The sequence below is a fragment of the Ruditapes philippinarum genome, unplaced genomic scaffold (genome assembly GCF_026571515.1).
Source record: "Ruditapes philippinarum isolate M1 unplaced genomic scaffold, ASM2657151v2 ctg1516_1_1_1_1, whole genome shotgun sequence".
NCBI classification, from domain to species: domain Eukaryota; kingdom Metazoa; phylum Mollusca; class Bivalvia; order Venerida; family Veneridae; genus Ruditapes; species Ruditapes philippinarum.
Genome location: NW_026867184.1, coordinates 365,885 through 393,213, shown reverse-complemented (window position 1 = coordinate 393,213; position 27,329 = coordinate 365,885). Strand labels below are relative to the sequence as shown.

General features: G+C 32.2%; 4 protein-coding genes across 6 annotated transcripts; 1 reads left to right on the top strand and 3 right to left on the bottom strand.

Moving 5' to 3' along the window:
* Positions 1–621: 621 nt before the first annotated feature.
* On the bottom strand, positions 622–6,005 carry LOC132735173 (MICOS complex subunit Mic10-like). The gene is made up of 4 exons (XM_060722092.1): positions 5,852–6,005; positions 3,764–3,811; positions 2,985–3,094; positions 622–1,386 (listed from the first exon to the last, which is right to left on the bottom strand). The coding sequence occupies exons 1-4, from the start codon at positions 5,931–5,933 to the stop codon at positions 1,369–1,371; spliced, it is 258 nt and encodes an 85-aa protein (XP_060578075.1). The 5' UTR covers positions 5,934–6,005; the 3' UTR covers positions 622–1,368.
* A 1,112-nt stretch (positions 6,006–7,117) lies between these two features.
* LOC132735168 (protein DDI1 homolog 2-like) lies at positions 7,118–19,500 on the bottom strand. Of its 2 annotated transcripts, XM_060722086.1 has the most exons (9): positions 19,128–19,500; positions 15,776–15,961; positions 15,292–15,418; positions 14,503–14,630; positions 13,808–13,936; positions 13,129–13,232; positions 12,596–12,770; positions 11,560–11,611; positions 9,721–9,859 (listed from the first exon to the last, which is right to left on the bottom strand). In XM_060722086.1, the coding sequence occupies exons 1-8, from the start codon at positions 19,393–19,395 to the stop codon at positions 11,595–11,597; spliced, it is 1,134 nt and encodes a 377-aa protein (XP_060578069.1). In that variant the 5' UTR covers positions 19,396–19,500; the 3' UTR covers positions 9,721–9,859; positions 11,560–11,594. The 2 variants fall into 2 exon arrangements, with proteins under 2 accessions (XP_060578068.1, XP_060578069.1); XM_060722085.1 differs by lacking the exon at positions 11,560–11,611 and having other exon boundaries at positions 7,118–9,859.
* Positions 19,501–22,020: 2,520 nt separating this feature from the next.
* On the top strand, positions 22,021–23,973 carry LOC132735178 (uncharacterized). 2 transcript variants are annotated; one of them, XM_060722100.1, is made up of 3 exons: positions 22,021–22,165; positions 22,660–22,784; positions 23,117–23,973. In XM_060722100.1, the coding sequence occupies exons 1-3, from the start codon at positions 22,078–22,080 to the stop codon at positions 23,252–23,254; spliced, it is 351 nt and encodes a 116-aa protein (XP_060578083.1). In that variant the 5' UTR covers positions 22,021–22,077; the 3' UTR covers positions 23,255–23,973. The 2 variants fall into 2 exon arrangements, with proteins under 2 accessions (XP_060578083.1, XP_060578084.1); XM_060722101.1 differs by having other exon boundaries at positions 22,660–22,803.
* A 137-nt stretch (positions 23,974–24,110) lies between these two features.
* On the bottom strand, positions 24,111–26,706 carry LOC132735177 (keratin-associated protein 5-4-like). The gene is made up of 3 exons (XM_060722099.1): positions 26,320–26,706; positions 25,706–26,040; positions 24,111–24,620 (listed from the first exon to the last, which is right to left on the bottom strand). The coding sequence occupies exons 1-3, from the start codon at positions 26,495–26,497 to the stop codon at positions 24,249–24,251; spliced, it is 885 nt and encodes a 294-aa protein (XP_060578082.1). The 5' UTR covers positions 26,498–26,706; the 3' UTR covers positions 24,111–24,248.
* Between the last annotated feature and the right edge of the window lie 623 nt (positions 26,707–27,329).

Sequence of the window (27,329 nt, the reverse complement as noted above, 5' to 3'; positions counted from 1 at the left end):
CTGAATGCTGTTTCTGTTACACTTTTGAACCAAAACATAATTATATTCACAGCCTGCCCAACGCGTCGGTAGTTATACTCAGTTACATGTTAGTTTTTTGCCTAGAAAGATGCCAAATTTTTTGTAAATACATGTAGCACAAATAATGATTTTCCACTGAAAAAAAAAATTACTGTCTGTTTTTTTTAGGTAATTTAATCTTTGCATATGAAGGGGAACAACTTTGTCAACAATAAATTGATTGATGATAAAATCAAATTTAACCCGTGTTTTGTTATAACATAATTACATGCCAATTATAAACACAATCACTGAAATCCTTCAAAAATTTTGCTTGAAAAAAAAAACTGTTAAAAAAAAGATGTACTTTGTTTGTTTCATTTTACGCCTCCCCCCCCCCAACAGTATTTCAGTCATATAGGCGGGTAGTTCCCTAACCATCGTTCCTGGAGAGTTACACCAGTACTAGACTACCTTCCTCCGTGCTAAACTACCAAAGAAAAGATGTACAGACGGACGGACAACTCCATACCATAATATGTACCAAAGTTTCTTTGGTTGTGTTAAAGTTACTATAACAAGCTTATAATAATCATTTACATACAACTACGAACTAAAAAGAACATTATGCAAGTTTCTTTCATTTATTGATTTTTTAAATATTAGTTACACATACAATCCATTATTAATTGCAGCATTACATATATCTTATACACGATTTTACAAAACTTTATATGAACAATTACATACAAGTACTTTTTTCAAAAGAATGTCAACAATCATTGCACTTAGGCAATGTTTTTAAAAACCAAAATATTCATGTGCAAATCTTTCTTAAGAAGATTTTAAAAATCAAGAAAAAATGGATAGCAGCTCTCTAACATATAAATTAATCTAACTCTGTTGATAATTTAAAGTCTGTTTTCCGCATTTATCTTTCTGATATAACTTTTTTTTCTTCCAGTGTTGCTATTTCCAGTGGTCATTTTTTTTTTAAATCTTAATATTACTTGTTAACACATACTGCTACTCTGTTGAAAAATACAATATAATTTCCAAATTATGTATTTTAAGGTTTTTTCCCTTTGATTTTACTGTTTGACTTTTTTCTAACCATCAGCAGTAACATTACATGAAAATATTGAATATGTATTTAATACATACAGCAATTGAAAAAGTCTTTGAAATAATAAATCCATTGTCTAAATTCTAGATAAAGCACGGGTTTCAATCCGTTTTTAAAGTACATATCTGCGAGATGTTTTTAACAAAACAAACAGTTCATTATGTTGTTTAAATATCCATACATAACTCACTCTATCACATTATTATTACATTTTCACAACAATAAACTTGTTACTTCTTCTGTTAACTACCTTCATCTGCCTGCAAATAGAAATTTTGCTTTTAACAATACATAGGATTTGGTTATAAACATTATCCTTCTCAGAAAAAAATTAAGTATATGCTATCATAAAGGAGACTATGGGTACCATATATATTTTTAATACCACACCTGGCCCCCAATATTAGCAGTTTACTAGTATTATAAATCCAAGGAATTTTTAACAAATTGTTAACACCTTCCACTTTATATAGTCCAGCAGAAAATTCCACAGAATTTGAAACAGTAAACAGCCTTTCTACTTTGACAATATTTAACTTTTTTTGTACTTTGTAAAGCCAACCTTGACATTTATTATAGAGATTATATGTTATATAACCTTTTGTGAAATATCCGTATTGTATGTATATGGCAAATTGGAAATAACTTTGTCAAAATACATGTATTGACATATGAATTTGGTATATACACCTGGAAATAAGTTAAGCACACCATGCATTTTGCCTCAATTTTGACATGACCACAACTGAAATTTTCAATTTTAGTTGGGCAATGGTAGAACCACCTGTAGTCAACTTGCAACAACTAGAACAAGCTTCTGCACCAAGAATGACAAAATTTTCCTCAAAATCATATTAGTCGTCTTACTGGTAGTATGAGAAGAAGGGTTGAGGCTATCATCATGGCATGTGGCAGTTACACACGTTAAATTAAAAATTTGGCTACATAATGTCATTTTAGGTTACGTTATCAACATTTACGAAAAATATCCACCAGTAAACGTTTTGTAAATGCCCCAACGCCATACTTGTAAGCACTTACATTTTTAGTAAAAAAAAACACACACACATTTGCTTATGCTTCAATAATTTGTTTAAGAATAAACTAAACACATAAATTTACTGGTTTATGATTACTAAATCGGTATCGCTACTTATCAAATTACTATTTCTTAGCTCAATCGTCATCTCATAACAATGCTTTCAATCACAACCAATTTTATATTTCCGGGTCGTGCTTAACTTATTTCCAGGAGTATATTTGTACATTCAGCAGCATAAAGATTCAATATTTCAATTTTCAAGATATTAATGTTCTAAAGATTGCAATATAATCTTGAATATTTCAATATTAAAACTTCAAATTAAGAATTACATCCCCTAATCAAGGATTCTCAGGAAACCAATGCGAAAACAACTTGGTATGAAAGGTGAATTTAATCAGTGACAAAATACTGAAGTAAGTTAAAGGATTTCAATATAAATTTGCACTCAAGGATTAATGTTTGTGAGAAAACAATTTGTCACCTTTCAAATACAGTATTAGTTACTGGAAGTATCAAAGCTGATGACTTACAACTTTTTCACTTAAATAATGGTTTTTAATTGAACAAACCATCCAGTCAACAGCTAAGCAACAGGAAAAATATCCTTAAAAAGCTCCCTCTTTTTGACTGTTTAAATTGCTTATTTTACTTTTATTAGCATTGTACTTTTAAAAACATAGACTGAATATCTTTATCATCAAAGTTGAAATGAAAACATTCTGTTGTATCTTTATCATCAAAGTTGAAATGAAAACATTCTGTTTGTATCGTTGAAATGAAAACATTCTGTTTGTATCAATGTCATATACTTACTTTAACTAATTTTCCATGAAGAATATATGGTGCTTGGAAGTCATGTTGACAATTTGAATAACCCATTCCTAAACCAAACCCTGAAAATAAGGTAATTGGCCATGCTTTCTCTGAAAACAAAACAAAAAAACAAAACAAATAACCATTTCATTTCTTTGTATTTTCATAAAACATGCCTTAAAATCTTGATAGAGGCCTGCAAGATAGTGACAGATATCAAATATCCAAAATCTAGGCCTTCCTGGCCTCAAAGTTCTTAATGGAATAGATTCTATGAATACCAATAATATTTAGTTAAATAATATTTTATTGCATATTTTGAACATGATTAATTTACACAATCTAACATCAATATCTTAAGCATGAATATAATGTACATACAAAAGGGTTGGACCAAAAGTTATACCAACATTATCTAGGGTCCTCCCCTGACCAATGATATGGTTCATCAAAAGAACATCCGTGCCAAGACAAGCTTTATGAACAAAAGCCAAGTATTAACAAAATAAATATTGTTTAATTAAGTTTAGTTATAAGATTTAAAATTTTACATTTTTAAAAGACATTAATCAGTGATGATGTGTAGTTATAATATTAAGACACAAACTTTTAAACTTTGTAAAGAAATCTCTTAATTGCAATGGGTATAAAACAGTCAACCAAATTTCTGAAACTCATAAAACAGTCAACCAAATTTCTGAAGAGTTTCATGTCTTGGCTGTCTAAAACAAATTACAGCAAAAATAGCAACCCATTCATTGATACACAGAAGTACTTACTTTTGAAAAACAGGACCGAAAATATAACACCAACACCAGCACCTGTCACTGAAAAAGAGAGAAAAATCACAATTATAGATTATATGATGATGATAATTCTAATTATTTTCATAATGAGACGACGATAATGAATGTTTACTCTTGATGAAGAAACAACTACTGTCTGATGACTGAATTACTGTGTAATAAATCTAAAATGTCCAAAAAACATGGACTTCAAATAATTATGTCAAGACAATTAACAGATATCTAATAATTTCACCAAAATCTTTGTCTAGAATAAAATACACCAGTTAAGGGCTTTATTATCTCATTGTATATGCAGCAAGCCTTTGTTATGTATATAAGGTAGCTGTTAGCAACTAAAGAGAGCACTTCTGGCTAGAAGAAGCTTTAGGAAGAAGTTAAATAAAGACAAGGATGAGGAATCTTGATTTTTATGACTGAAGTTTAAATTCAGAAAGTTTTGCAGTTTATTCTTGCATCTCATAAACCTTTTGTTCATGGGAAGGAAGGAATTAACTTTTTGTGCAATGACCGCAACACTTTGAAGTCTAAATTATTATAAGTCACTACTGGGTGCATGAAATATGCCATCTTCACAGTAGCTAACAGAAATCACTGCACCCTGTCTCGCAAACATAGAGAAGTCAAAGTGTACCCTTTTTGTGATTAAAAACATGTGTTACTTCCTACCACTGTACCTTTCTTGGGCTGTATGTTTTAACTTGAATCTTTCTTGCAATAACAGGAAGAAGATCTTAGTATCTGGAAACACATCTTCGTATGATCTCAAAAAATGTTACAAGATGAATTGGATAAGCAGTGATTTTCCTGCTTATATAAAAGATTCCAATAAAAGGCCTCTTCCCAACTGAAATTTTCTTATACAATCATGCAGTTTTCCCAAAAAATCTGAACTTAAACCTGCTTTTTACTTTCCAAATTAGCAATTTTAGCAATAATTTTCCAAAAATCAAGTGGCTAAGGCCTCTTCCCAATTGAGTGAGAAAAATCAATGATAAGCTTGCAATATATGATACAGTGATCTGAGGATTAAGGTGCTTGCAATCACAATAACTAATACACATTGAATTTCAGAGGCTTGAAGTAAAATCATACAGTGATTCAGTTTCTACACAGAAATTTTACTGTTGGGGAACACAAGAAAGTATGCTTCAGATGTTGTATGAAAATATTGTCCTTTCCATGCATAAACAAAATATTCACATTCTTTACTACATGTATCTTTCATAACAACATCCTAATGTATGAATTAACAAGAGCTGTGGGTAGTACAGCACGCTGGACTATTCTCAATAGTAAAACAGAAGCCTGGATAATCATAAATGATAATGTATAAATTACTAAGTTTAAAAGAGCCATAATGCTGTCAAAATCCATGTTAAGAGTTATGGGCCTTGGGTAGTGACCTCCTAAATGGCTCCTATTGTGCTCTCAAATAAGTGTGTAAAGTTTCAATCCATTTCCTTTAACAGTTTTTGAGATACCAACATGCATACATACAAAAACTTCACCAACATGTGATGTGACGCCTGTGTGAGTAAAATAGATCCTCCTATTCTTAGTACAGTCAACCTGTAACAAATTTATACCTATGCAGTATGGGCCTAGGGCCTACTACATTTTCACACCCTACTCCATAGCAAAACTCCATAATCCACATTGATTTATGGTTATGACACCCAGGAAACAGTCAACTAGCACAGTGATGTTTTTCAGGGCCATTCCCCTCCCAAAAAGTATATATTTTCCACCGATTTCTGAAGAAAAAAACCTTTTAGAGTAACTTAGGGCTAGAGGATTATAGTTTAGGCTTTTAAAACATTGATTTTGCTGCAGACATATTCTAAAAATGCTCCAGGAGTTTTTTCTATTGTATATTATTGCTTCAGAAAAAAGACAAAGGACGGGGTACATCAAAGACAATTAGGTACGAAAAGGGTTAAGTACAAATCAACCGGTAAATGACTTCGAGTGGTTTGTTTGTAAAAACAACTAAATACTTAATTTTGACATTTCATTGCATATAACAAATATATTATTTTCTACTTTATAAAACCATACCAAACTTAATTGATGTATCGGCTAAGCAGCGGTCCCACTTTTGTCCTAAGACATCTTCTGACCTCACTTCTTTGGTCGCCATTTTTATGATGCTTCCGAATAAAATTTGTATGCATCGTTGTCAGCTACTTTAAAGTCAGTGGATGGATGACTATAACTTATAACTATGAAATTTAAGATTATTCCCTCTCATATATCTTATGAAGACCGTTCAGATAAGATTTGTTTGTTTTGAATTTAATGTGTAGTCTAGCTGCAGGCTAAGGGACATAACTGATGTTCTAGTGATATCACTATAAATATATACAGTAAGGTTTTCAATGATGAAAAAAGAGAGACACTGTAAGTGTTATAAGAATTTGCACAAGTACTATCAGAATAACATTAGTCTCGAACTTGATCCCTTAAATGTTTCTGTGACATGCTAAGGTATGGAAATCTGTACTGCAGTACCCTTTCTTAAGTTCAATGTTTTTAAAAGTAATGCATTATAATCCGTACTTACTGTCATATGCAAAGGCATGAAAATCATAAAGTATCCCACTTACAAGTAGTGTATGCAGTTATGCACACTTGTACTGTCTGCTGAAATCAAATATATCAGTATTCAGGAATACCATAACTGATATATATGACAGCAATGTTGGGGCCTTCAGCCAATATACATTTAGCAGACAAGAGGTAGAACTCTGAAAATGTTAACTGTCTTTACTCTGGAAATGTTAACTGTCTATACATACATGTGTGGTAAATATAGCTCTAATAAGTAACAGTTCTGCCAACACCAGATTCACATGTTTACTTTTTCACTACTGTATAATAATGGATAAAACATTTTGTATAATCATATTTTATATAATAATTATTATTTATTTTCTTCCTGTCTACCAGACATCATGCTTTCTTATCATCAGAACTTGATGAAGTAATATATAAGCATTTTTTAAAGTTAGATGCAGACTTTTGATTTTTCAGAAAACAGAACAGAATGAACACAGGCCAGTGAAAATCCAGAGATTAAAGATTGTACCCTGTTTAAAATTTTTAGTTGAAAAAAGGTGCAACCAGCGCATACAAAGATCAGCTAGTATATTCATACTGTCTGATTAGCTATACAGTGTTCACTAGTGAGTACAAACATGTATTTTTGAAAAATATCCTAAAAATGATAAATGTTTTTGACCAGAGTGAAAGATGAGTAGTGTGATAAGTCCATGTCAGACAGCAAGATAAATGCCAAGCCAAACAAAAGAAGTCTGTCAAATCAAATTTCATCTTTTATTTCTTTTTTTTGCAAAGTAAATACAATACTTCATTGATGAAAATGGTGTAGACAAATTGTGAACATTTGTAATAAAATATAGCAAACCGAGGGTTCATAGCAACACTGTCATTGTCTTTTCTTTAATCTTTCCTCGAAAGCTGCACCATTCAGGCCATTTAACAAATTAACAAATCAAATTTAAGAAAAATGTATTGCATCTTCAAGAAATATTACCTATCTACATTATATGCTGGAGTTTATAAGCAAAATATTACATAATTTACTATACATGTATATATCACTATATAACTAACAGAGAAAACCCAAATTTTGATATGTTAAAGTTATTTCTGTAAACAGCATTTGGAAAAGTTTTGTCACTTTATTTGTAAACTTATCTACACTTTGAACTACATATTGGAAAAACAAATTTCCTTGAAAAAAATAATTAAAATATTAAGGAGAGTTGCTCTTAATTCTTCTAGTTAAAACATTATTGGATTCTTTCAAATAGTGACTTCTGAATACATGTACACTCAATAATTACAAATTCTTAAAACAAGTTGCCAACAAAAAATCCAAAAACATCTTGGTATAAGTGTAGTATAGAAGAAATAATATTTCATATAACACTCTTCAAAAATGAAAGAAATACTTGTAGATTATACTAAATATAAAATTCATTTGTGACATCATTTGTTAAATAAACATATCCCGCTTTGATGAAAAGGCTTAAACTATATAGTCAAAGGTGAGCAGGTTACCTTTCCTCTATTCTGGTGCAATACTGATGTAAGAATAGCTTTTAACCCATAACCTGCCATATCTTTTTAAACAGCCTTGTCCAGCTTCCATTTTTGGAAGTGTCCATTATCAATTTTAGGGATATCAAGGTGAAAGTTCTTGACCATACTACATGTACATGGTAGTGCAGGCTGGCCTGGCTCTATACTGGTGGCAAATGCTAATCACTTCAAATTTCCAAAATGATGTGTGTTCATTGTCAGAACAAATTCAGAATATTATCCAGATTTAGCAAGACGGGGGAAAATGTTGCAAATCAATTTTGCACATAACATGTACAGATTTCATTGACACTGTGCTGTATCAAAAGTATTTAACTTTTGCCTTGCCGTGCTTCTTAACAATATAAAAGCTGTTTTTATAACTATGATGAATTTGTTGATATTGGATTTATATGCTCGCTATCACTACCAATGTCTTATAGACACCAAGTTAGGTGTTTTATCTTAAATAGATGTGTAAACAAAATATATCAAGCTTAAGCAGAATTTGAACACAATAATTTACTTCAAAGTCAGACATACAAAGTATTACGCCATTGCAAATTTAGTACATTTGTACTTAGTCTTACTTTACACCTGAGTTGCCTATATTTGTATATTCCTTAAAATCTATTTATTTTTAGTAACAATAACTATGTAAACATAGAATAAAAGCCATATTTCCTAACAATGCTGATATAAATTATCATAAACAACATTAAAAACCAAATTTTGTGAACATTTGAGTTTGATATGTTTATAAATACTGCTGAGAATTTTTGCATAGTTTTCGACTTGCATGATTAAAAGTACGAAGAAGTATTTTCAAGTGTTAAAAAAAAGTTATTTCTGTTGGGTTTTTATCTTGATTATTAACCATTACCAAGTTCAAAATTTATTGAAAATTAAAACCCAATTTAGTTGAATTATTGCCTTTACTGTGCACTGTTCATATTTAACGTTTCCAAGACTTGCAGTTACTGTATTTCTACAATGTTTCTACACAGTAGCAAGAGAATTTGAAATAAAGAAAGAGAAAAAAAAACAACTAAATTTTAAAAAGTTCATTTGATATTTTTTCTGAATAGTTTTGTATTTAAAAAAATTTGCACATACCATTCCATTACAACTGACTATGTTATAACCAAGTTTTGATAATAATAATATAAGATGAAATGAGAAAGCAAGCCACATTGTATAAGCTGAACATAGAGTAGAGAACAATTACCATGAAGAAAATAGAGTGTCGGTTTTTGTTCTCTTACATCAGGAAAACAAACATTTTCCAAATCCTAAACAGTTGCCATTTTTTCCCTAAACTGTTATAAGAATTCACAATTTACCCAGTCAGAATTCAAAATTTGGCTGTTAGAGGAATTAATTTCATTCCTAACAGGGTGGACTCAGACCTGTTGACATAAGGGTGAAAGACATTGCTTTTCACAAATTATTCATTTTTCCTTAACTAATTCTAGTATGTATATAAAAATCAGCTGTTTATAGGCTCCATTCCTTTTGTTTTGACAATGTTTTAGATTTTTTTCCCAGAAAATGTTGTACATGTGCCATTCATGTATTGTATTTTATACTTTAAAAGGAATGCCAGATACATGTGCATTACATTTAAGGTTTAGAATTAAAATTTAAATGATTTCGCGATGAGCTGAATGGATGCTTTTTCTTCATCCCCATTAGTATTAGTAAGAGCTTCTAAAACGTCATGGCGATTATATCCCTTGTCCACAAGTCTTCGTATCACAGGTTCTGAAAATGTGACAGGAGCTCCACTTGCTCCGCCCCCTTGAGCCATAACATTTCCTGAATTAGTTGACTGAGAAATATTTGCACCATTTGAAGAAGCCCCACCACTTGAAGTAGATTGTCCATTGTTCTGTGGTGAGGATGCTGTAAATAATTTATGTGAATCACTTTTGCTTGATGTGCTTGTGTTTGAACCTCCTGAAATAAAAATAAGAGAGAAATTCACAAAATGACCATCTCCCTTAACACTAGAGTATACATTTTCACAAAATGACCATCTCCCTTTAAACTAGAGTAAACATTTTCACAAAATGACCATCTCCCTTTAAACTAGAGTATACATTTTCACAAAATAACTAGCTCCCTTTAAACTAGAGTAAACATTTTCACAAAATGACCAGCTCCCTTTAAACTAGAGTTTACATTAAGTTATAACCTTGGACCATGTAACACTGAACATAAATATACACATAACAAATTAAGGCAGAAAGATTACTTTCAACTAAAATATCAGCCTTAAAACTGTAGGTACCAAAGTGATTAACCTTCACCATCAGTATAGAGCCAGACCAGCCTGCACTTCTGTGCAGTCGGACCAGGCTTTACAATAGTGGGTCAATTTGGGTGACAAACTTTAAATTTTTGATCTTGATACTGCCAAAGTAGATAATTGACAAATTTTTAAAAATAGAAGCCAGACAGGTTTATCTAAAAAATTTAGCAAGTTCATTAAAGGTTTATAAAAAAAAACAACAACAGAAATGCAACATAAGGTACCATGTTTACGATCTTTAAATCATTTGCCAATCCCCTCTTTAATGTTTTTATTTAAGACTTGCACAACTGAACAATGATCGCCACACTATTAAGATTTATTAATTTTTGCATTTGAAAATAGTACATGTAACAACATCTATGAATGGCAAATCCAGTTAAGTGATGGTTGTAAACCTGTTAGCAAAAACATCAACACTTAAAAATTGCAAAATTTATGATTAACCTCCCTTATTCATGTAGTTAACAAAATGAACATCTGCTGTAAAGGCCTTAAACACATAGTCTCAAACTAATACCGAACTTGAAATCAGAACATTAACTTGCCATTGCTTTTACATGGTTTATTAGTGAAGGACACAAACAGTACGAGGCCAAATCAATTTCTATTTGGTGTCTGAAACTTACAAGAGGGAGTATGTACAAGGTATATGAATACATGTTAGTAATACCCCACAAGAGTGTCTATTAAATATATTTAAAAGAGCCTGGTTTTAAATGTAGGAATTGCTGATTATTTTTTGTTTAGTTTTTAAGTAACACAAATACTGTTAAAGCCATATGGCAACTTTCTAGTTTTACTGATGGAGGGAGACCTCAGATGCCCTATTGTACATCATTTCAGACACAAGTGGGTGTCAAATAGAACGACCTGCTTTTCAATAGTAGCACAATATGAAGGAACCTATAGTATGCTGAAATTTGGTGCAGTTGTCCTTAAATAATCATGCTTGAACACATTTATAAAATAGAGTATTTAATTCAACAAAGAGTGTTAGATTGAAACATGTAAGGTGCGGTTTAGAGGAATAAAATGTTAATTAAAATTATTAAGTGATTTTAAATATTCCATCATAACTAAATTAGTTTAATTCCCCCATAACTAAATTACCATAATATAATTCATAAATTGAGTGATTGAAAGTATTTCCTCATAACTGTATTAGTAATTGCAACTTTTCCCTCATGTGATTGTAAATATTTTCTCATAACTTAATTATATGATTTCATTAATTTCCCCATAACTAAATTAAGTGATTGCAAATATTCCCCCATAACTAAATTAGTTACGGAAGGTAACAACAAACGTGAACTAAAACAGGACAAAGGAAAAAACACAATACCTATAAATATAACAAAACAGCACTGAAACAACTATTTACTTTCTGTTCATAGCTGAAAGAATTAAAGTAGTTTTTTTTAAGTTGCAACTATTTAACAATCTACTTCATTCTTTTAAATAGAAGTCCCACAAAAATTCTCACAAGATTTTGCTACAAATGAAGTAAGATTTCTACCTGTATACAGGATTTCACCCCCCCCATCCACCCGACCCCCAAAAAACCCAAAACAAAACAAAAAACATTTTAGTTCAGCCGGTACATATATATAATGTACTACACCCTTATTTCAACATTTACTTCAAATTAAAATTACAAAACAAACCATGCAGGCAAGCATTTTTGTAGCATACAGTATCTATTGGCATTATAATACTTTTTTTTCCCAGAATATTTCTATATTTTTCTTTATCATTAAACAGCCTACTGTATTAAACAAACACCAATGATTTTTCTCATTATTATACATGTATACAACTCATGCTTAGATACAAGATCATATTACTGATTGTCCACATTTATGTGTGTATTCTATGATAAAATCATTGAATAGAAGCTTTGATAAGCTTTGGTATTAATTTTCTAATTTGCGAACATTTTATGAAAGTTTGCTTATTGAACGTTATAAGTCACAGTAACACTGTAAAGGTAATATCATTACTGGTTGAGAAAGTCTTTGGGTGCCTCTTCAAGCATTAATTCAGACAGAAGCAGCTACCTGAGTAGAACCACCGATGTTCCATAAGCTAGATAGATACCTATCTCACAATGAGGGAATCTAGTCTTTGACAGGGTTTGAACCCAAGTTGTAAAGGGCAAGTAAAGTTTAAAACCACTCTGTCATGAATTCCCCTTTTTTTACTTATACTTAAGACCATGCTCTCTCTCTCTCTATATATATATATATATATTGTTAGCTAACCAAATTTAAATTTTCATCATCATATCCCTAAAATTGAAAATGGACAGTTCCAAAAACACAAGTTGGACAAGTCCACTACACAAACTTGGGGTTATCACTATAGAAATGTAAGCATACCAGCAGCTTCCTCTGCAGATTTCTGTAATGCCGCCGCCAACTGCTGGTCTTCATCCGGTTCCTGAGCTTGATTGTTGATCCGAGCATGAGCCGGAAGCTGGTTCTCCGGTAAAAATGGAGTCCTGGTTCCCGTAGTACCAATAAGCAGTTCATTTTTTTGTAAGTCTATAACACACTGTGGGAAGAAAGAAGTACTTTAAAGTGTCACTCTTATAAAATGCTTCCTCCTTTGAAATTTGAAATTAAAACCACAGCAGTTCAATATCAAGGAGGACCTACAGTGCCTCTCATTCAATGCAGACAGAAAAAGGCACCTATTTCTTATTATCAACCTTTCATAAGACAGCTGTTTGGCTCTCTACAATAACAAGATTGCTTTTTTTCCAGAAAATAAAAATTACTAGAAAGGTACATCAGTTGAAAGATAACCACATAATAACACTATGCACATTCCTAAATTTTATACATAAAACTAGCATTACTAAAATTGCTTATTACTGATTACATTGGAAATTTTACTACATTTTACATACCTGGTGTCTTTTTAACATATCTAAACCTAACAGCATGTCCATTGGTTGGTTTTCTAAGATGGAGAATGAGGATTGTAGAAAATCATTGCCTATTTGAATTTGACCTGAAATTTATAGGACTCTTTTATAAATAAGAGACAATCATAATGTTTAACTTTTAAAATATCTTATAGAGGTTGATATAAGATCAGAATAACAAATTAAGTGAAAAATAGTTATTATATATGAAGTATACAATATACTGCCTTTATACAAAGTCTTAGACCTTTTGTAGAGTGTTTCATCACAATAACGCATGCTACTTAATTGGTGGAAGAAGACCTATTGCGCCTTTATTATCTTTTAATTGGCACAAGTGGACACCTGAACATAATGATCTAGAGAAGTCTAGCTTGATAGCTTCCTAATTTCATCAACCAATGAAGTTTTGTATCCAAAAACTGGTGAATGTTAGCTGTTGTCATCTGTCTGTCATGAAGCCCCTACATGTTGAGATAACTTTCCTTAGTCTCTACATGTTGAGCTTACATAACTAAATGTGAGTAGTGTTAATCATTAACATGTACAACTAAACCACACCATTCTTTGTATTATTACAAGTTCAAAACAAGACAAAACAAACACAGCCTCAAATACAATGACAATTGATAAGATAATTGATAATGTAAATGAAAGTTACCTAAATGAACCCTGCCTATAATGTTTTGTGTGCCAACACCTTTAGCGATACCTGCCCATCGTGTGTCTACTAGTCTCATTATACTACACCTTTCTGCACATGCCTGGCTCATTATTGTCATCTGTGCCCCTGTTAATATGAATTCATATAGATAATATAATATAACGTTTTTGAATTTCAGTAGGTAGAAAACTTTTATCTTTTTTAATCTAAACCATGTAAGATTGACTGAGACTTTGCATCATACAAAGTAATTCAAAATCTGAAAATATTTGTTACTAAGCCAAGAAAGATGATAAGAGACATTCAAAGATTATTTGGAAATTTTGATCAACAAGATATTATAAGAATATTTTTTTCTTTTTCACAAAAAGTAAAAGTTAATTTAGCTTTATTTTAATCAAAGCAAGCATACTTTAAATAACATATCTTTTATTAACAAACATATCTTAAAAAGCAATGCAGCCCAGTCAGTACAAGCTGTTTTGCCATTGGTTAATTTACAACAATAGAAATTTGGATTAACCAATCAAACACTTGTTTTTTAGACTGGTTCAAAAGTTCACAAATAATTAAGTTAAGAAGAAACAACAAAAAAAAAACATCAATTTTTCTGAAGAAGACTTAACGTTGAAAGCTAAAGAAAAGCATTTGTTTTCATTGAACTGATTATACAAATAATTAGGTTAACATACCAGAATCAACAAAAGCTTTGACTGGATGTCCATTAACAAGACAATCAACATATAACATGATCACCTGACCAAAACTTTCAGGTACAAACTCTATAGCTGACTCCATGTTACTCTCAACATTCTTCAACCTACAGAGATAAGGTTTATATTCTATATTATAATTTATATCCTACACATGTATGCCATTAATCAATTTCTAATTATAACAGAGCATTATGTTTTTGTAAAGACTGAGTCCTGACTTGAGTATGAACAAAGATTAAAATTTGCCCACATCTAAACAATTGCTGTATATGACATGTTCAATCAAGGCAAGTTTAATCTTGACATGTAAAAGAAGTATATCAAATACTTTGGAACTGGAGTTATGCAGCAATAAATTTTATTTCGAGATTCTGTCGTATTTAACATGGATATTGTAAAGGTCATATGGCAACTTTCAAGCTTTAGTAGTGGAGGAAGAGCTGTGCCATTTCGTGCATTATTTCAGACACAAGCAAGCACCCAAGTAGAAACACTTACCTATAAAGCTAGCTTGAAAGCATCATCACATAAGCAGTAAAGGGCAAGCAATTTTAGGTCAGCAACCTTTACAATTTTGCCTCGGAGGCCCCTTTTATTTCAAGAGATCTAAGAGAAAATACCACATTCCATTTTACTGCAGTTTGAATAGAAATTATTGATCAGATTAAGATAACAAATGCAGATATAATTTAAAGAAATTTAAGTTCTAAGCAAACAACAATATACATGTAAACAACAGTTCACACACAAATTGTGACAATGTACCTAATCTCTTCAGCTATAAGTTTTTGAGCTTCTGAAGAAAATGGATCCATCTGTAACAACCTGTTCCTTTCCCTCTCTTTCTCTAGTCGCTGGTCCCTCTGTTTTCTATACACTTCAACAAACTTTCCTACACAAGACAAAAAAGGGAATTAAAACATCATGTACATAAATTTGTTATGGATCTACATTGTACCTAATTCAAGCAGCAACAGACATACATGTGAATGCAATCAAAATCATCAGCACTTAATGAATAGAAGTGTGTTTATAGTATGAATAATTACACAATTCCTCTTTCAGACACTTGAAATTACTAACATTCACTTTACTAATTAATCACTCAGACTCATAAAGCCTTTATAGTTTTACTGCATGTGGTAATTTCATTCTATGAAAAATAGTACAATTATACATATGATTGAAATTGAAATCTTTCAGGTAAACTCTTCACATTAAAATTTTACTATTATGGAAAGAGCTTTACCAGTATCGCCACTTTCTAAGGCATCTGAAAGAGGTGGATTCCTTTCTTTCAGAAGTGCTCTTTCATGTGGATTGTTCTTTATAAGTTCAAGTATAACCAAGGGATCTTCAAGGTCTGGTTTCGGAGGTGGTCTGGAGGAGCCAGGCAACTGGATACTGCCAAAATCAAGTTGAGGAATGCCACCAGCTAAAAAATATATATAACATTTAAAAAAGTTACATATTAAGATCTATGCAAATGAAACATAACCTTAGGTTAATTGATAGAGGTCAGAATATGAATTATCTCAATCATGTTTTTTTTTTTTAAATACTAACATTTAATGGGCTTTTTTTCCTTCTAAAACAGGGTCCAATATAAGGCCCTTCACGATTCAAAATGGCACTTTTTTTCCACAAAGCGGCAGAATTTTTTTTCACAATTTCAAAAGAGATTTCACAAAATATTGGGACTTTGTCTTCGAAATACATTGTTTACCTTCCGGTAAAACTTGATTTACGCCATTTGCAATAACACAGAAATAGTATTAATCAAGTCAAATGTTTTTTGGGCATGTTAACTTGGTTAAATTACCGACATGAAGCAGATTTTACACAGGTCAGAAATTATAGTCAACCATTTCCAGTTTCAAAATGTCGCGAAAGGCAAAGTAATATGTCTTTTTTTCCCACAATTTTATGACATATCACGCTTTTCTTTTCAAAAAAAATGAACAGGCCCTGCCTGTAAGAATTAAAAATATATAATTAGTTACTTCTCAATGTACACAAAGCCAGATAGTCACACTATAAAGTTACTCCCAAATCCTGGCGTTACCAGGAAGTTGAAATTTAAAAGAGTGCTACAAGCTAAAGTTTAATTTATAACATCTGCATGTATTAAAAGATCTGATCTCTTCATCTCAAATCGTTTTGATTACTTTTTCCTTCGTCACAATTCTATGAAAAAACAGTCTCCATCATCCATATTCAAGTAACTTCCCTGTAATTTTAGCATGTAGCTTTCTGCTTAGTTAAGTGTAGAGCTGCCCTAGAAATTGACAGTCCATGCATTACATTACATAAACTTTACTTTCCAATCATCTAACTGAACTTCCATCCAGTCTGTTTAAATGGCAAATACACAATACAAAAGAGCTGTCACCCAAGTGACGAATGCCCCCGAAAAGGTTTCTTAAGCATGCAGGTATTATGAAAAGAAAAGAGAATGGAAGTAACTAATTGTTGAATTAGCATGAACCTTCAAAATATAAGTGTGACTTTGACCTTTGAAGAAGGGACATGGTTCCTGGATGCGACAAAATGTTATTATGAGATAGACATGTGTGCCAAATAATTTCAAAATCCCTCAATGCATGACAAAGTTACAGTCTGGACATGATTGTTGTGTAAGTGGGGACACAAGGACAGACAGACATGAGCCTTAGCCCCGATACATTGTCTTGATGTGGTAGACATTTGTACCAAGTTATTTTAAAATCCTTCCATGGATGACAAAGTTACAGTCCGGACATGAATGTGTATCTTCAAACTCTTCTCAAGAGAATGAGTACCTATAAAACTATAAATGTGACCTTGACCTTGAAGGTAGGGACATGGGTTCGCGACACATCGTCTTGGTAGACATTAATTTTATGCCTAGTTATTTTAAAATCCTTCCATGTTTGACAAAGTTACAACCTGGACACAAATGTGTGTACCTAGACTCTAATTGTGATAAAGTGATACTTCAAAATGATAGTGTGACCTTGACCTTTGAGGTAGTGACGTAGTTACGCATGACAAAGTTACAGTTCTGACACAAATTAAGTAGGGATGGACAGACAGATGAACGAGGTAGGGATGTAATTCTTGGACGCGAGACATCATCTTGATGTGGTAGACATTTGTGCCAAGTTATTTAAATTACTCAAACAACAATGTTACAAACCGGACAGGAATCAAGTTACTCTAATTGCAATAATGTGAAACTTCAAAATGATAGTGTGACCTTGACCTTTGAGGTAGAGACGTAATTCTTGGACGCGACATATCATCTAAATGTGGTAGACATTTATGTCTAGTTATTTTAAAATCATTCAATGCATGACAAAGTTACAGTCCGGACACAAATTAAGTAGGGATGCACAGACGGACGGACAGACGAACGAGGCAGGGATGTAATTCTTGGACCTGACACATTGCCTTGATGTGGTAGACATTTGTACCAAGTTATCTAAATTCCTCCTTGTATGACAAAGTTACAGTCCGGACATGAATTAACCTTTTACCCCATGAGCATATTGTGAAAAATGGTCGTTTTCATTGAAAAGCCTGATGTTACAAGTTCAAACTACTATGAAACTATGAAAAATGCTTCAATACTGATGAAACTTGTCACAAATGTTGACTGGACCATAACGTCTGTAGTAGCCTCAAAACATTTCTATATAAGGGAAAAGGTTAAGTTACTCTCATTGCAATATTTAAATGTGAAACTTCAAAATGATAGTGTGACCTTGACCTTTGAGGAAGGGACGTAATTCTTGAATGCGACACATCGTCTTGATGTGGTAAACATTTGTGCCAAGTTATTTCAAAATCCCTCCATGTATGACAATGTTACTGTCCGGACACAAATTAAGACGGACAGACGGTGCTATTATATTATACACATTTATGCCAAGTTATTTTAAAATCATTCAGACTGATAGGGGCCGAAAACTGCTAGGAAACCAGTATATGAATGGCTAATTCTGTATCTATAGTACATTGTATCTTCTCACTTTCCCTTTGTTGTTAAGAAAGCACAGGGCATCAGCAGAAGACTGCACAAAAAGATAACACGTACTGCGGACCAGCTGCCAGTGTTCTAACTAATGCCTCAGGGGAGAGGCCCTTTCATGTAGGCAGAGACAGCAAGGATAGTGTACTAGGGTGAATGAGTCTCTAGCACAGATAGGCAGCTTGTAAGGTAGGCCAACTGCTTTGCACCAACATCCCTTTTAAAGGCTACCTCCTTTCATTATTGTCTCTGGTTACTGTATATTTAGGTTCTCAATGACCACCGTACAGTTACCTGCTTGTGGCTCAAACTTCATATCTTTGCCTTATACTCCAGGGAATTTACTTGAGGTAAATTGTTACCACATTGTCCATCAAAATTAACTCTTTTAAGGGCATGTCCGGAGTCTGTACTCAACACTTTAAGTTGCTTTTTGTGCACTACATGGGCATATAGACACTCATTATGCATAGACTACATACATATATATATATATATATTTGTAGTATATTACTGCATAGATGATAGAATATAGACGGTGATAAACAAAGGGGTTGCCGTCTTTGAAACAAGAGGACAAATGTATTACCCATTCCACTTCCAGCTGCTTGTGGAGGAGACTGTTGTTGTTGGCTCCTAATATGCTGTAGCAAAAGCATATCACCATTCTTTATACCGTATGCCTTAAGGGTCTTCTTTTCGTCGGCAAGCGGACGGCCCTCCCATGTTAAATTGATATTAGCAGACGGAACACCTAGTTCAAATTCACACTGGGCCTTTAAGTTTTCAATCTCCAAATCTTCACTAACTTCTACATTCATTATTCTATCATCTAACGTAGTTATTGTCAAATGCATCGTGTTTTTCTTACACTTATTATTAATTAAAGATTACAAAGAACGCAAATTCGGCGAAAGCGAAATTACAAATCACTACATCCGGTTTTGAATTTGCTAAGTTTCTTACGAATAGAATACTTACGACCATCATCCTAACGCCAAAAATGCCAAATAATTGTGAGATTATTTCCCAATCTAATAGAAGTATCTTTCCCACATACTAGTGAGGGGTCAAATACATTCAAATGTGTAAAACAATCATCATGTTAATATGCGTTTACAGGTCAATAGCTGATTGTATAAATAATCATTTTAGTCAAATACATTTATACAGTACAACAATAATAGAACTTTTATGCATAATAAGTAATTGTAGTTATCTTATTATTGTTTTGTTTATGTACATTTAATGTACTGATATTTTATGTAATTGTATGCCTGAGAAGGCCCATGATTGGTAATAAAACATTATTCTGTTCTATTCTATTCTATTCTATAACGCGTGTAGACCTACGTTTGTAAAATATGGCATTTTTTTGTAGCACAGATATACATGTATATTTAGCTCCATAATCAAATAGATTATTAAATTTCGTCACTGAAATAAAAGACGTAAATTTACAGAAAACGATAATTGATAAAAACATTTCGAAATAAAACGATTTCATGCTTTAGAAAAAAAATGGGAAAAGGTGATCTATATGTATACATGTATCTGTGTCCCTTAGAAGCATGAATTACAACAAAACTACGTGTATATGATAATTGCAGACTCGGTTTGATTGAGTCTGTACACACAGACACTTGGGGTTTGGAGCTCAAAACGCCTTTAAAATCCAAATAAAATGCATATTTGTCAATCCCAGCACATGTACTGATCATATATATCAAAAAACTTAATATAAGCCGTTTTGAAAAAAATTCATATTTCAACATCTATAATAATACAATATATATAATAATGTATTATTATAGATGTTCAAATATGAATATGCTATGCTATGCTATTTTATGTCATGTTATTTATCCTGATTAATCATATCAAAACTGTTATTTAAGTTTTAATTTTTCATAAATATATATATCAATGTATCAATGTAGAAATATCTTGGTGACTGATATACACTGATATATAATTAGGTACCCAGCTTAATTAAAGTAAGACAAATGAAATGTGTTACCTTTTAAAACCGTCGACTATTTATCTTCGTGATTTTGTTACTTTTAAAGACTCTTAATATAAATTTAGTTATTCAGACTCTATGCAGAGATCCAACTACACGTACCAAGAACGGAACGGCCGTGCCAGTAAGGCAAAAAACTACTTGACATGGCAACATTAACTGGACATTCAATGTCTGATATTCTAATATATTTTTTCTACAGAATGGTAATAGGTTAATAGAACGTACATCATGTGGTAAGAACTATCCACGATATATGAAATTCTTCTAATAACTTGCCATGTATTCATCTGCGCACGATAACCGTTACGAAGTTCGTGAAAAACGTGAGTTTTTTTCCGTTTCTGATACATTTAAGTTTTCTCAGCCCTTATAATATTCTACAAATGTAGAAAAATAGCACCTTAAAATGACTCGACAATAAGAAAAATATAAATGTATTTTTAAAAAAAAAATGATGCAAATTTTCAGGTGTTTGATTGCCATCGGAAAAAATATATCAATTATAATTACATTAAATTAAGCAAAACTACTTCAAATTCAGGCGTAACTTTAAATGAGACATTCGAAACTTCTCAAACTTCGGATAAGGGTTATGAATAAAAGCCGAAATGTTCCGATTGATTCATAATAATATCGATATATTCTATAAAATAGCCTAAATTTGAAATAAACCCTTAAGCGACCACAGAGTTCTATAAACATATCGCAGACTTAGTCTGATAACTTTTGTTTCTGCCGACCCGTGCAAAGATTCCTACCCCGTGATTCAGTATTCATAATTTTCAATAAGCATACCTCCACCTGGACATATTTCATGTATATTTACGCCTACTTGTTACGACCATATATGTATATATGTTTGATAGACCCTATTACGGACCAACAATCGATTGCACATAATAACCTAGGAAGACTAAAAGTCTTACCCAGTTATAAGTTATATAATAATATATGATATTTAGCTTGTTTTTTATGGTTATAAATCGCGTTTGAACACAATTTACACAGCTACATTGGAGGAAAGTTCTTAAAGAAACAGTGCTGTAACTTTTCCGCCAAATTAGTCCTTGTTATGAGATAAAAACAACCCTACAAAACATGTCAATCTTAAAAAATGAGCTAGATGGGCTTGTTGTGGATAAAGTACATACATTGTAGTTGTAAAGCTTTTGTTTTTAGTCAAGAACATCTTCAGTTTAAAAAAGTACATGTATGCCATGAGTCGTTTTAAATTTCAATTCATTAAATAAAACTTCAAATGTAATATAAATGATATTTAAGAGCGAAATGGGGCTTGTTGAGTTTAGTTCAGTGATACTTGCCTTCAAAAGCAATGTTTAGATGTTGCATGGGGAAAAAGTTATTCAATATACAAAACCATTTGCCTCCATTTTTGCCGCATTCAAAAAACAATTTACTAGCAATATCCGGGAAAGTGTACACTTCAACGCTAACGTCATAATCTTACGAAGTGACGTCATCATTAGACGTCGTGAATGCATTACAAATAAAAATGAGAGAAAAGGGACGCTTGTCATGTGCTAGGTGCTCGGCATCTTTCCCAAACGTTAGTATATTGAAGTGTGATAACACAATTCTTGGTGAGTATGCCTTTCTGCTTTGTATAGCTTTTCTAGAAAGATCAAAGTAGTACAAAAATAAATATAAATTAAAAAAAATTTAAAGGAAAAGTAACGAAAAGCACCTAACACTTTTTCTTTCTAAAATCAAAGTTGGTTAAAAGCTTGTTTTTGACAAAAGATATACAAAAAATGTATATAAAAATAGGAGCTGTATCGCGACCCGGCATGATTTTAAATGATGCACGCACTTGAATTTACAGCATCGACCAAAATTACGAAATATACTAGTACTGTACAACAAAAAAATCACAGTGCAGTACAGTAGGGTGAGTAAATTGCAAATACAATTATAGTGAAATGTAATGAATTAGATATATTTTAATTAGATCTTTTAAATAATAATCTAAATCACTTCCTGACTTTTCCCGGATTTTCGTCAAAGGACTTTATTAACGGTTCTGTAAAATAGCTATATATGCTTCGTAAGAAGGAAATTGAGCATGTGCTTACAGGTATTACGTTAACAATGTGCAAGACATGTCACAAGCGGTTCCATCCAACTTGTACCAGCCATATCTCGGCAACACGACCAGGCGATCGGATGTGTGACCGTTGTCTGCATTGCCAAGCGACACTGGTATGCCCACAATGCTCCGGTATGCTACATGAAGATTCTTTGTTTTCTTTTGTTTTTTTTATATATAAATACTACACGATCTTTCCGCCGACTTTCATTGGTCAATCATGAAGAATTATTAGATGCAAATTTACGAATTGATTTCTATTTTAATCAAAAAGACAATTGTGCAAATTAATGGTTATAAAGACATAAACGGTTATATGACTGTCTGTAAACCGATTTCAAAAGCCTTCTGCCCTTTTCAATTACATATACTGTACACTGTAAAAGAAATCAATAATATTTTAAGCAACTCAATAATAACATTACTATTTTTATATCTATTCCAGGTCAGTTTCAATGCGCACAATTCTGCGAACCTTGCAACATTCAGATACACGATGGCCTACGGGAATCCCACCTGGATCACGTGCGCACGATGCCGAGTTAAATATCGCAAAAAAGAAACATGTCCTTCGTCAGGGTAGGCAATAACTGGCGATAAGACACCTTATTCCTTTGCTGCACATTGTGCTTCTTGTTTAAAAAAGGCAGGATCCTTTTAACATTGTTGTTCATACTCGGCTGTTTGTATAATACATTAACACTTAACCTGTTATAACCGGAAGTGATTAACATATGTTACCAGTATAGAGTCTGGCCCCACATCAAACTTTAAATGGACTGTAGGCCAAATCAGCAAGTTTAGGGCTGAGATTGTAACAAGGCTTGAATTATTACCGCTTTCAGTAAAACCCTTTTTGACAGAGTGGAAGACACGTCTTTTGTCAATACTTTTTCTCAAAAATATTAAAGCGTTCGGACATTTTTATGATCAGGTTTTGTATTTTTATTGTTATCACTTACAAGTACAGTGAACACACATCATATATACATGTACAAGACCAACACTGGGCTAAGTTTAAATTGTTTTAATTGTGGGGTGGTCTATATAACTTACAAGACGAAAATAACATTCCTTTTCTAAAATACTGTTTTGTTTTAAACAGGTTTTTGTTTTGCTACTTTTTGTGTCAGGAAAAAAAGCTAAAAAATGTCAATCGTTTTATTGTGTTTTGTTTTCATAAGTACTTGTCAGAATATTAAATTGATCACTATTTTTGTATGCCTTATTTTGTGCTAGAAATTAAATTGACCAAAATTATAATTTTAGTAATACATGCAGTCATGAAAGCATAGAATACATGTATATATATACAAAACTTAACAAGAGAACTTTAAAGGCCGGACATTTACGTATACGTCAGCATGCAAGTTTGGTTGAAGAGACATAATATGCCCATCAAAGTGTAAATGGTGTGTGAACAGAGAAAAGTCAACATCATTTTACATTTTGTCATAACTGTGTTCAATTTTATATTCAACTATACAAAAATAATCAATTAAAATTTCTATTAATGTCATTCGGAATGTATCGGAAACAGAGCGTAGCCATAGCATAAGCATACATCATGACATCTTTCATGTTACGCAGCAAACCGTTTCACCATAAAAACACCCCTCTGGTCCAAGCAGTTCTTCTGGTTTGTTGCACGGCGTCTTGCAGACGCATGCGCGACAACATTGCTGCAGTTGGTAGCCACAAAGACCTTGACCTATATCTATATCGAAAGAATCACACTCTGGTTTGCATGCGCATAATTTACAACACATGTCTCTGTTTTCTCCACACGTGTTGTGGTCTAAAAAAGCTTCGTGCATTTCACACTCTTTCTTACACTGACATAGTCCGTATAAATGGTCACTTCCGCTAAATGATAAAGGAAGTTCGTTGTCTTTACATCCGGGCACTGGACGGAACAACGTTGATTGCGGTTGACAACATAGTTTGTGCTGAAAGTAAAAAGACAAAATGGTTATTTCTCAAATGAAATGAATAAGACAAAGCGACAATATTCATTTATTATATAACATGTTAAATATTGCGGATAGCGGGCCTGATGTTGTATACTCTGATTCTTATCTTGTTGCAAAAATTGCCTTTTGTTATTCAATATATGTATATTGTTATAGACATCATATTGTTTAAGATTCTTGCATTTATTTAATCTACAAGCACATGCTAAGAGAACTCTTGAAATTTGTAGTGCCACAATTACTATAGTGTTGCCGGTTTTATTTCTAGAGTTATCCATCGCTTTTATTAAGAGGAGTGGTATTAACGCACCCTAGCGTCGGCTTATGGGGAACTCAACATTTAATGTGGTACATGTAAAATAATGAATTTTGAAACATCCGCAGATGTTTTCATGTGGCGGTTATCATGGAAGCTTCAATGTGACACATTAATTAGTGCAATTCCATGAAAAACGGCATATGGTCCCCAAGTAAAAATACGTGTAGTGACACTGAATAAAATGGAATTTTGAAAGAATTTTAAACATAGAAATTTATTTTGTAATATGTGTATCAATTAATCAGAATACATTAAAATATGCTGGAGACTTAGTTCGAGTTGAGATAATTCTGCTTTTTTATGCATGTTTAAAATCTTATCATTGAAATCTAGATTCCGACATAGAAAAAAGATCTCTCAGAATCTAGTTTAGGACGTCAAAATATTTTGACTAGGAGAGACTATACCCATCCATGTATAAAGCTACTTTTTCCGAAAGACGTGAACATTTGAAGAAAATTAACTTCTCAGTTTGTCATAAAAAACATTAAAAAATAATAAAACAAAAGAAATATATAGTTAGGTAAAATATAAGTGTACCAAATTAATGGGAATTAAAGTACATCTTATCTTCATTTATATGACATTCCAAAGAAAAAGAAGGAAACATTTATGGCCTTCGTGGCCAATTCCTATGCATCCAAACTCCAAACCGGTATTAATTAGTCGATAAACAACGCTGAGACCGATACTATTTTGTTAAACATAGTTACATTGAATCCAGGTGTTTTAAATTACTTACTTTATCTCCACAACTCTTTTTTCTGGCTTTGATTTCTTTTTTATTACAAACGCCTCTTTGGCATTTACATTTTGGACAACACAGTGTTGTATTTTCTGGACAATGGTCTCTCTTGTCTATGTTGACTAGATGCCAGTTTTGTGACGTCACTGATTTATTTTCTGCTAGCGTTTCAAACTTCCCTTCGTCAGTCTCGTCTGCTTCACAAGAATGCTTGCATTTACAATATGGCTTGCAACAGCGAACTCCCCAGCCACCCGGAAGTGACGAAGAATAACAGCTTCCGGAATTTACACGATCCATCGGACATCGGAACGTATTACACGTGCACCTGCCTGGAATTATGTAAAGAATCCGTTTGCTTTCTATCAGTTTTAAAGTAAGTTACATAGAATTATGTCTTAAATATTAAACTAGTCAACGTTCCCGATGTTTTGGTTATTTGAACTTTAAAAATCGCATATATTAAACACTTTTAATTAATAGCATTTATTCCGTAACCAGTCAGTACTGGTTTCAGTAATGAGATGAATTGTTTCGTGATCTTTTTACGCAAAGTATCATCAACCTGAACAGTAGAAATGAAAGATGTAAGAAATAGATCATGATGTTACCATTCTGTTCCGATCCTATACAGCAAATGATGCCAAAAACACCAACAGTTAATATGAGAATATATCCGACAAAGTCCATGTTTGTTTTACAATATAGGATTTCGTAATTTAGTGTAAGATAAATAATTATGTGGTAGTAAATCAAGTTCTTCTCTAAGCTATCAATTTTAAGACTCATAAATTTAGCTTAAATGAATGATTTACAACTTTACCCTACCATGCCTTCATAACTATTTAGTATATATGAAATATGACACACAGTACATTTAAACATTTAGTTTAATCAAGAACATTATTTTACTGTATATGCAGTACACTCAATAAGACAGCATGCTATCAAGAAGAAGTGACATCAAATCTTATGTTCTGACAAATCAAATAGAACTACCTGAATACAAATTAAAATACCAACTTAATTTGAACCAGAGTCTTTCAAATTCTACTTGAAGACCTCGGTTGAACAAACTATTCCACGAAAGTGAAAAAATATCTCACTTTTTTAAACTAAAATAAGGTTTGAATTTTAAATACTTTTAGATTTTAGAGTAAGTGGTAACAGAATAAAATTGACAATACAACACACACGAGAGCAAAAGCAACTAACTCAATTAAACAATGAAACAGATCTATTGTTGATTATATCCTGCTTTTTTACATAAAGTTAAGAAAAGATTACTTTGCTTCATATAATAAATTTACATCAACAAACGATTGTGACCATAATAAATTAAACAAAAAACAAACAAACAAATTTTAGGAAAATGTTTATTTGTTTTATTTGCATTTCCCGATTCGGGCACTGAAAGTGTTTGACAGTTTTTAAATTTGAGAATTATAAGTTTTATCAAAATGGGGACTATATCAAAATTACATTGTGTTTTAAGCCGAAAATATTATATTTGAGCTTAATGTTATGATCACCATGAAACAATTATAAGATATAGTCTACTGAATTCTGATGTTAATATGTAACAGTTCGCTCAGTTTTACAATATCTGGTACATCATTAT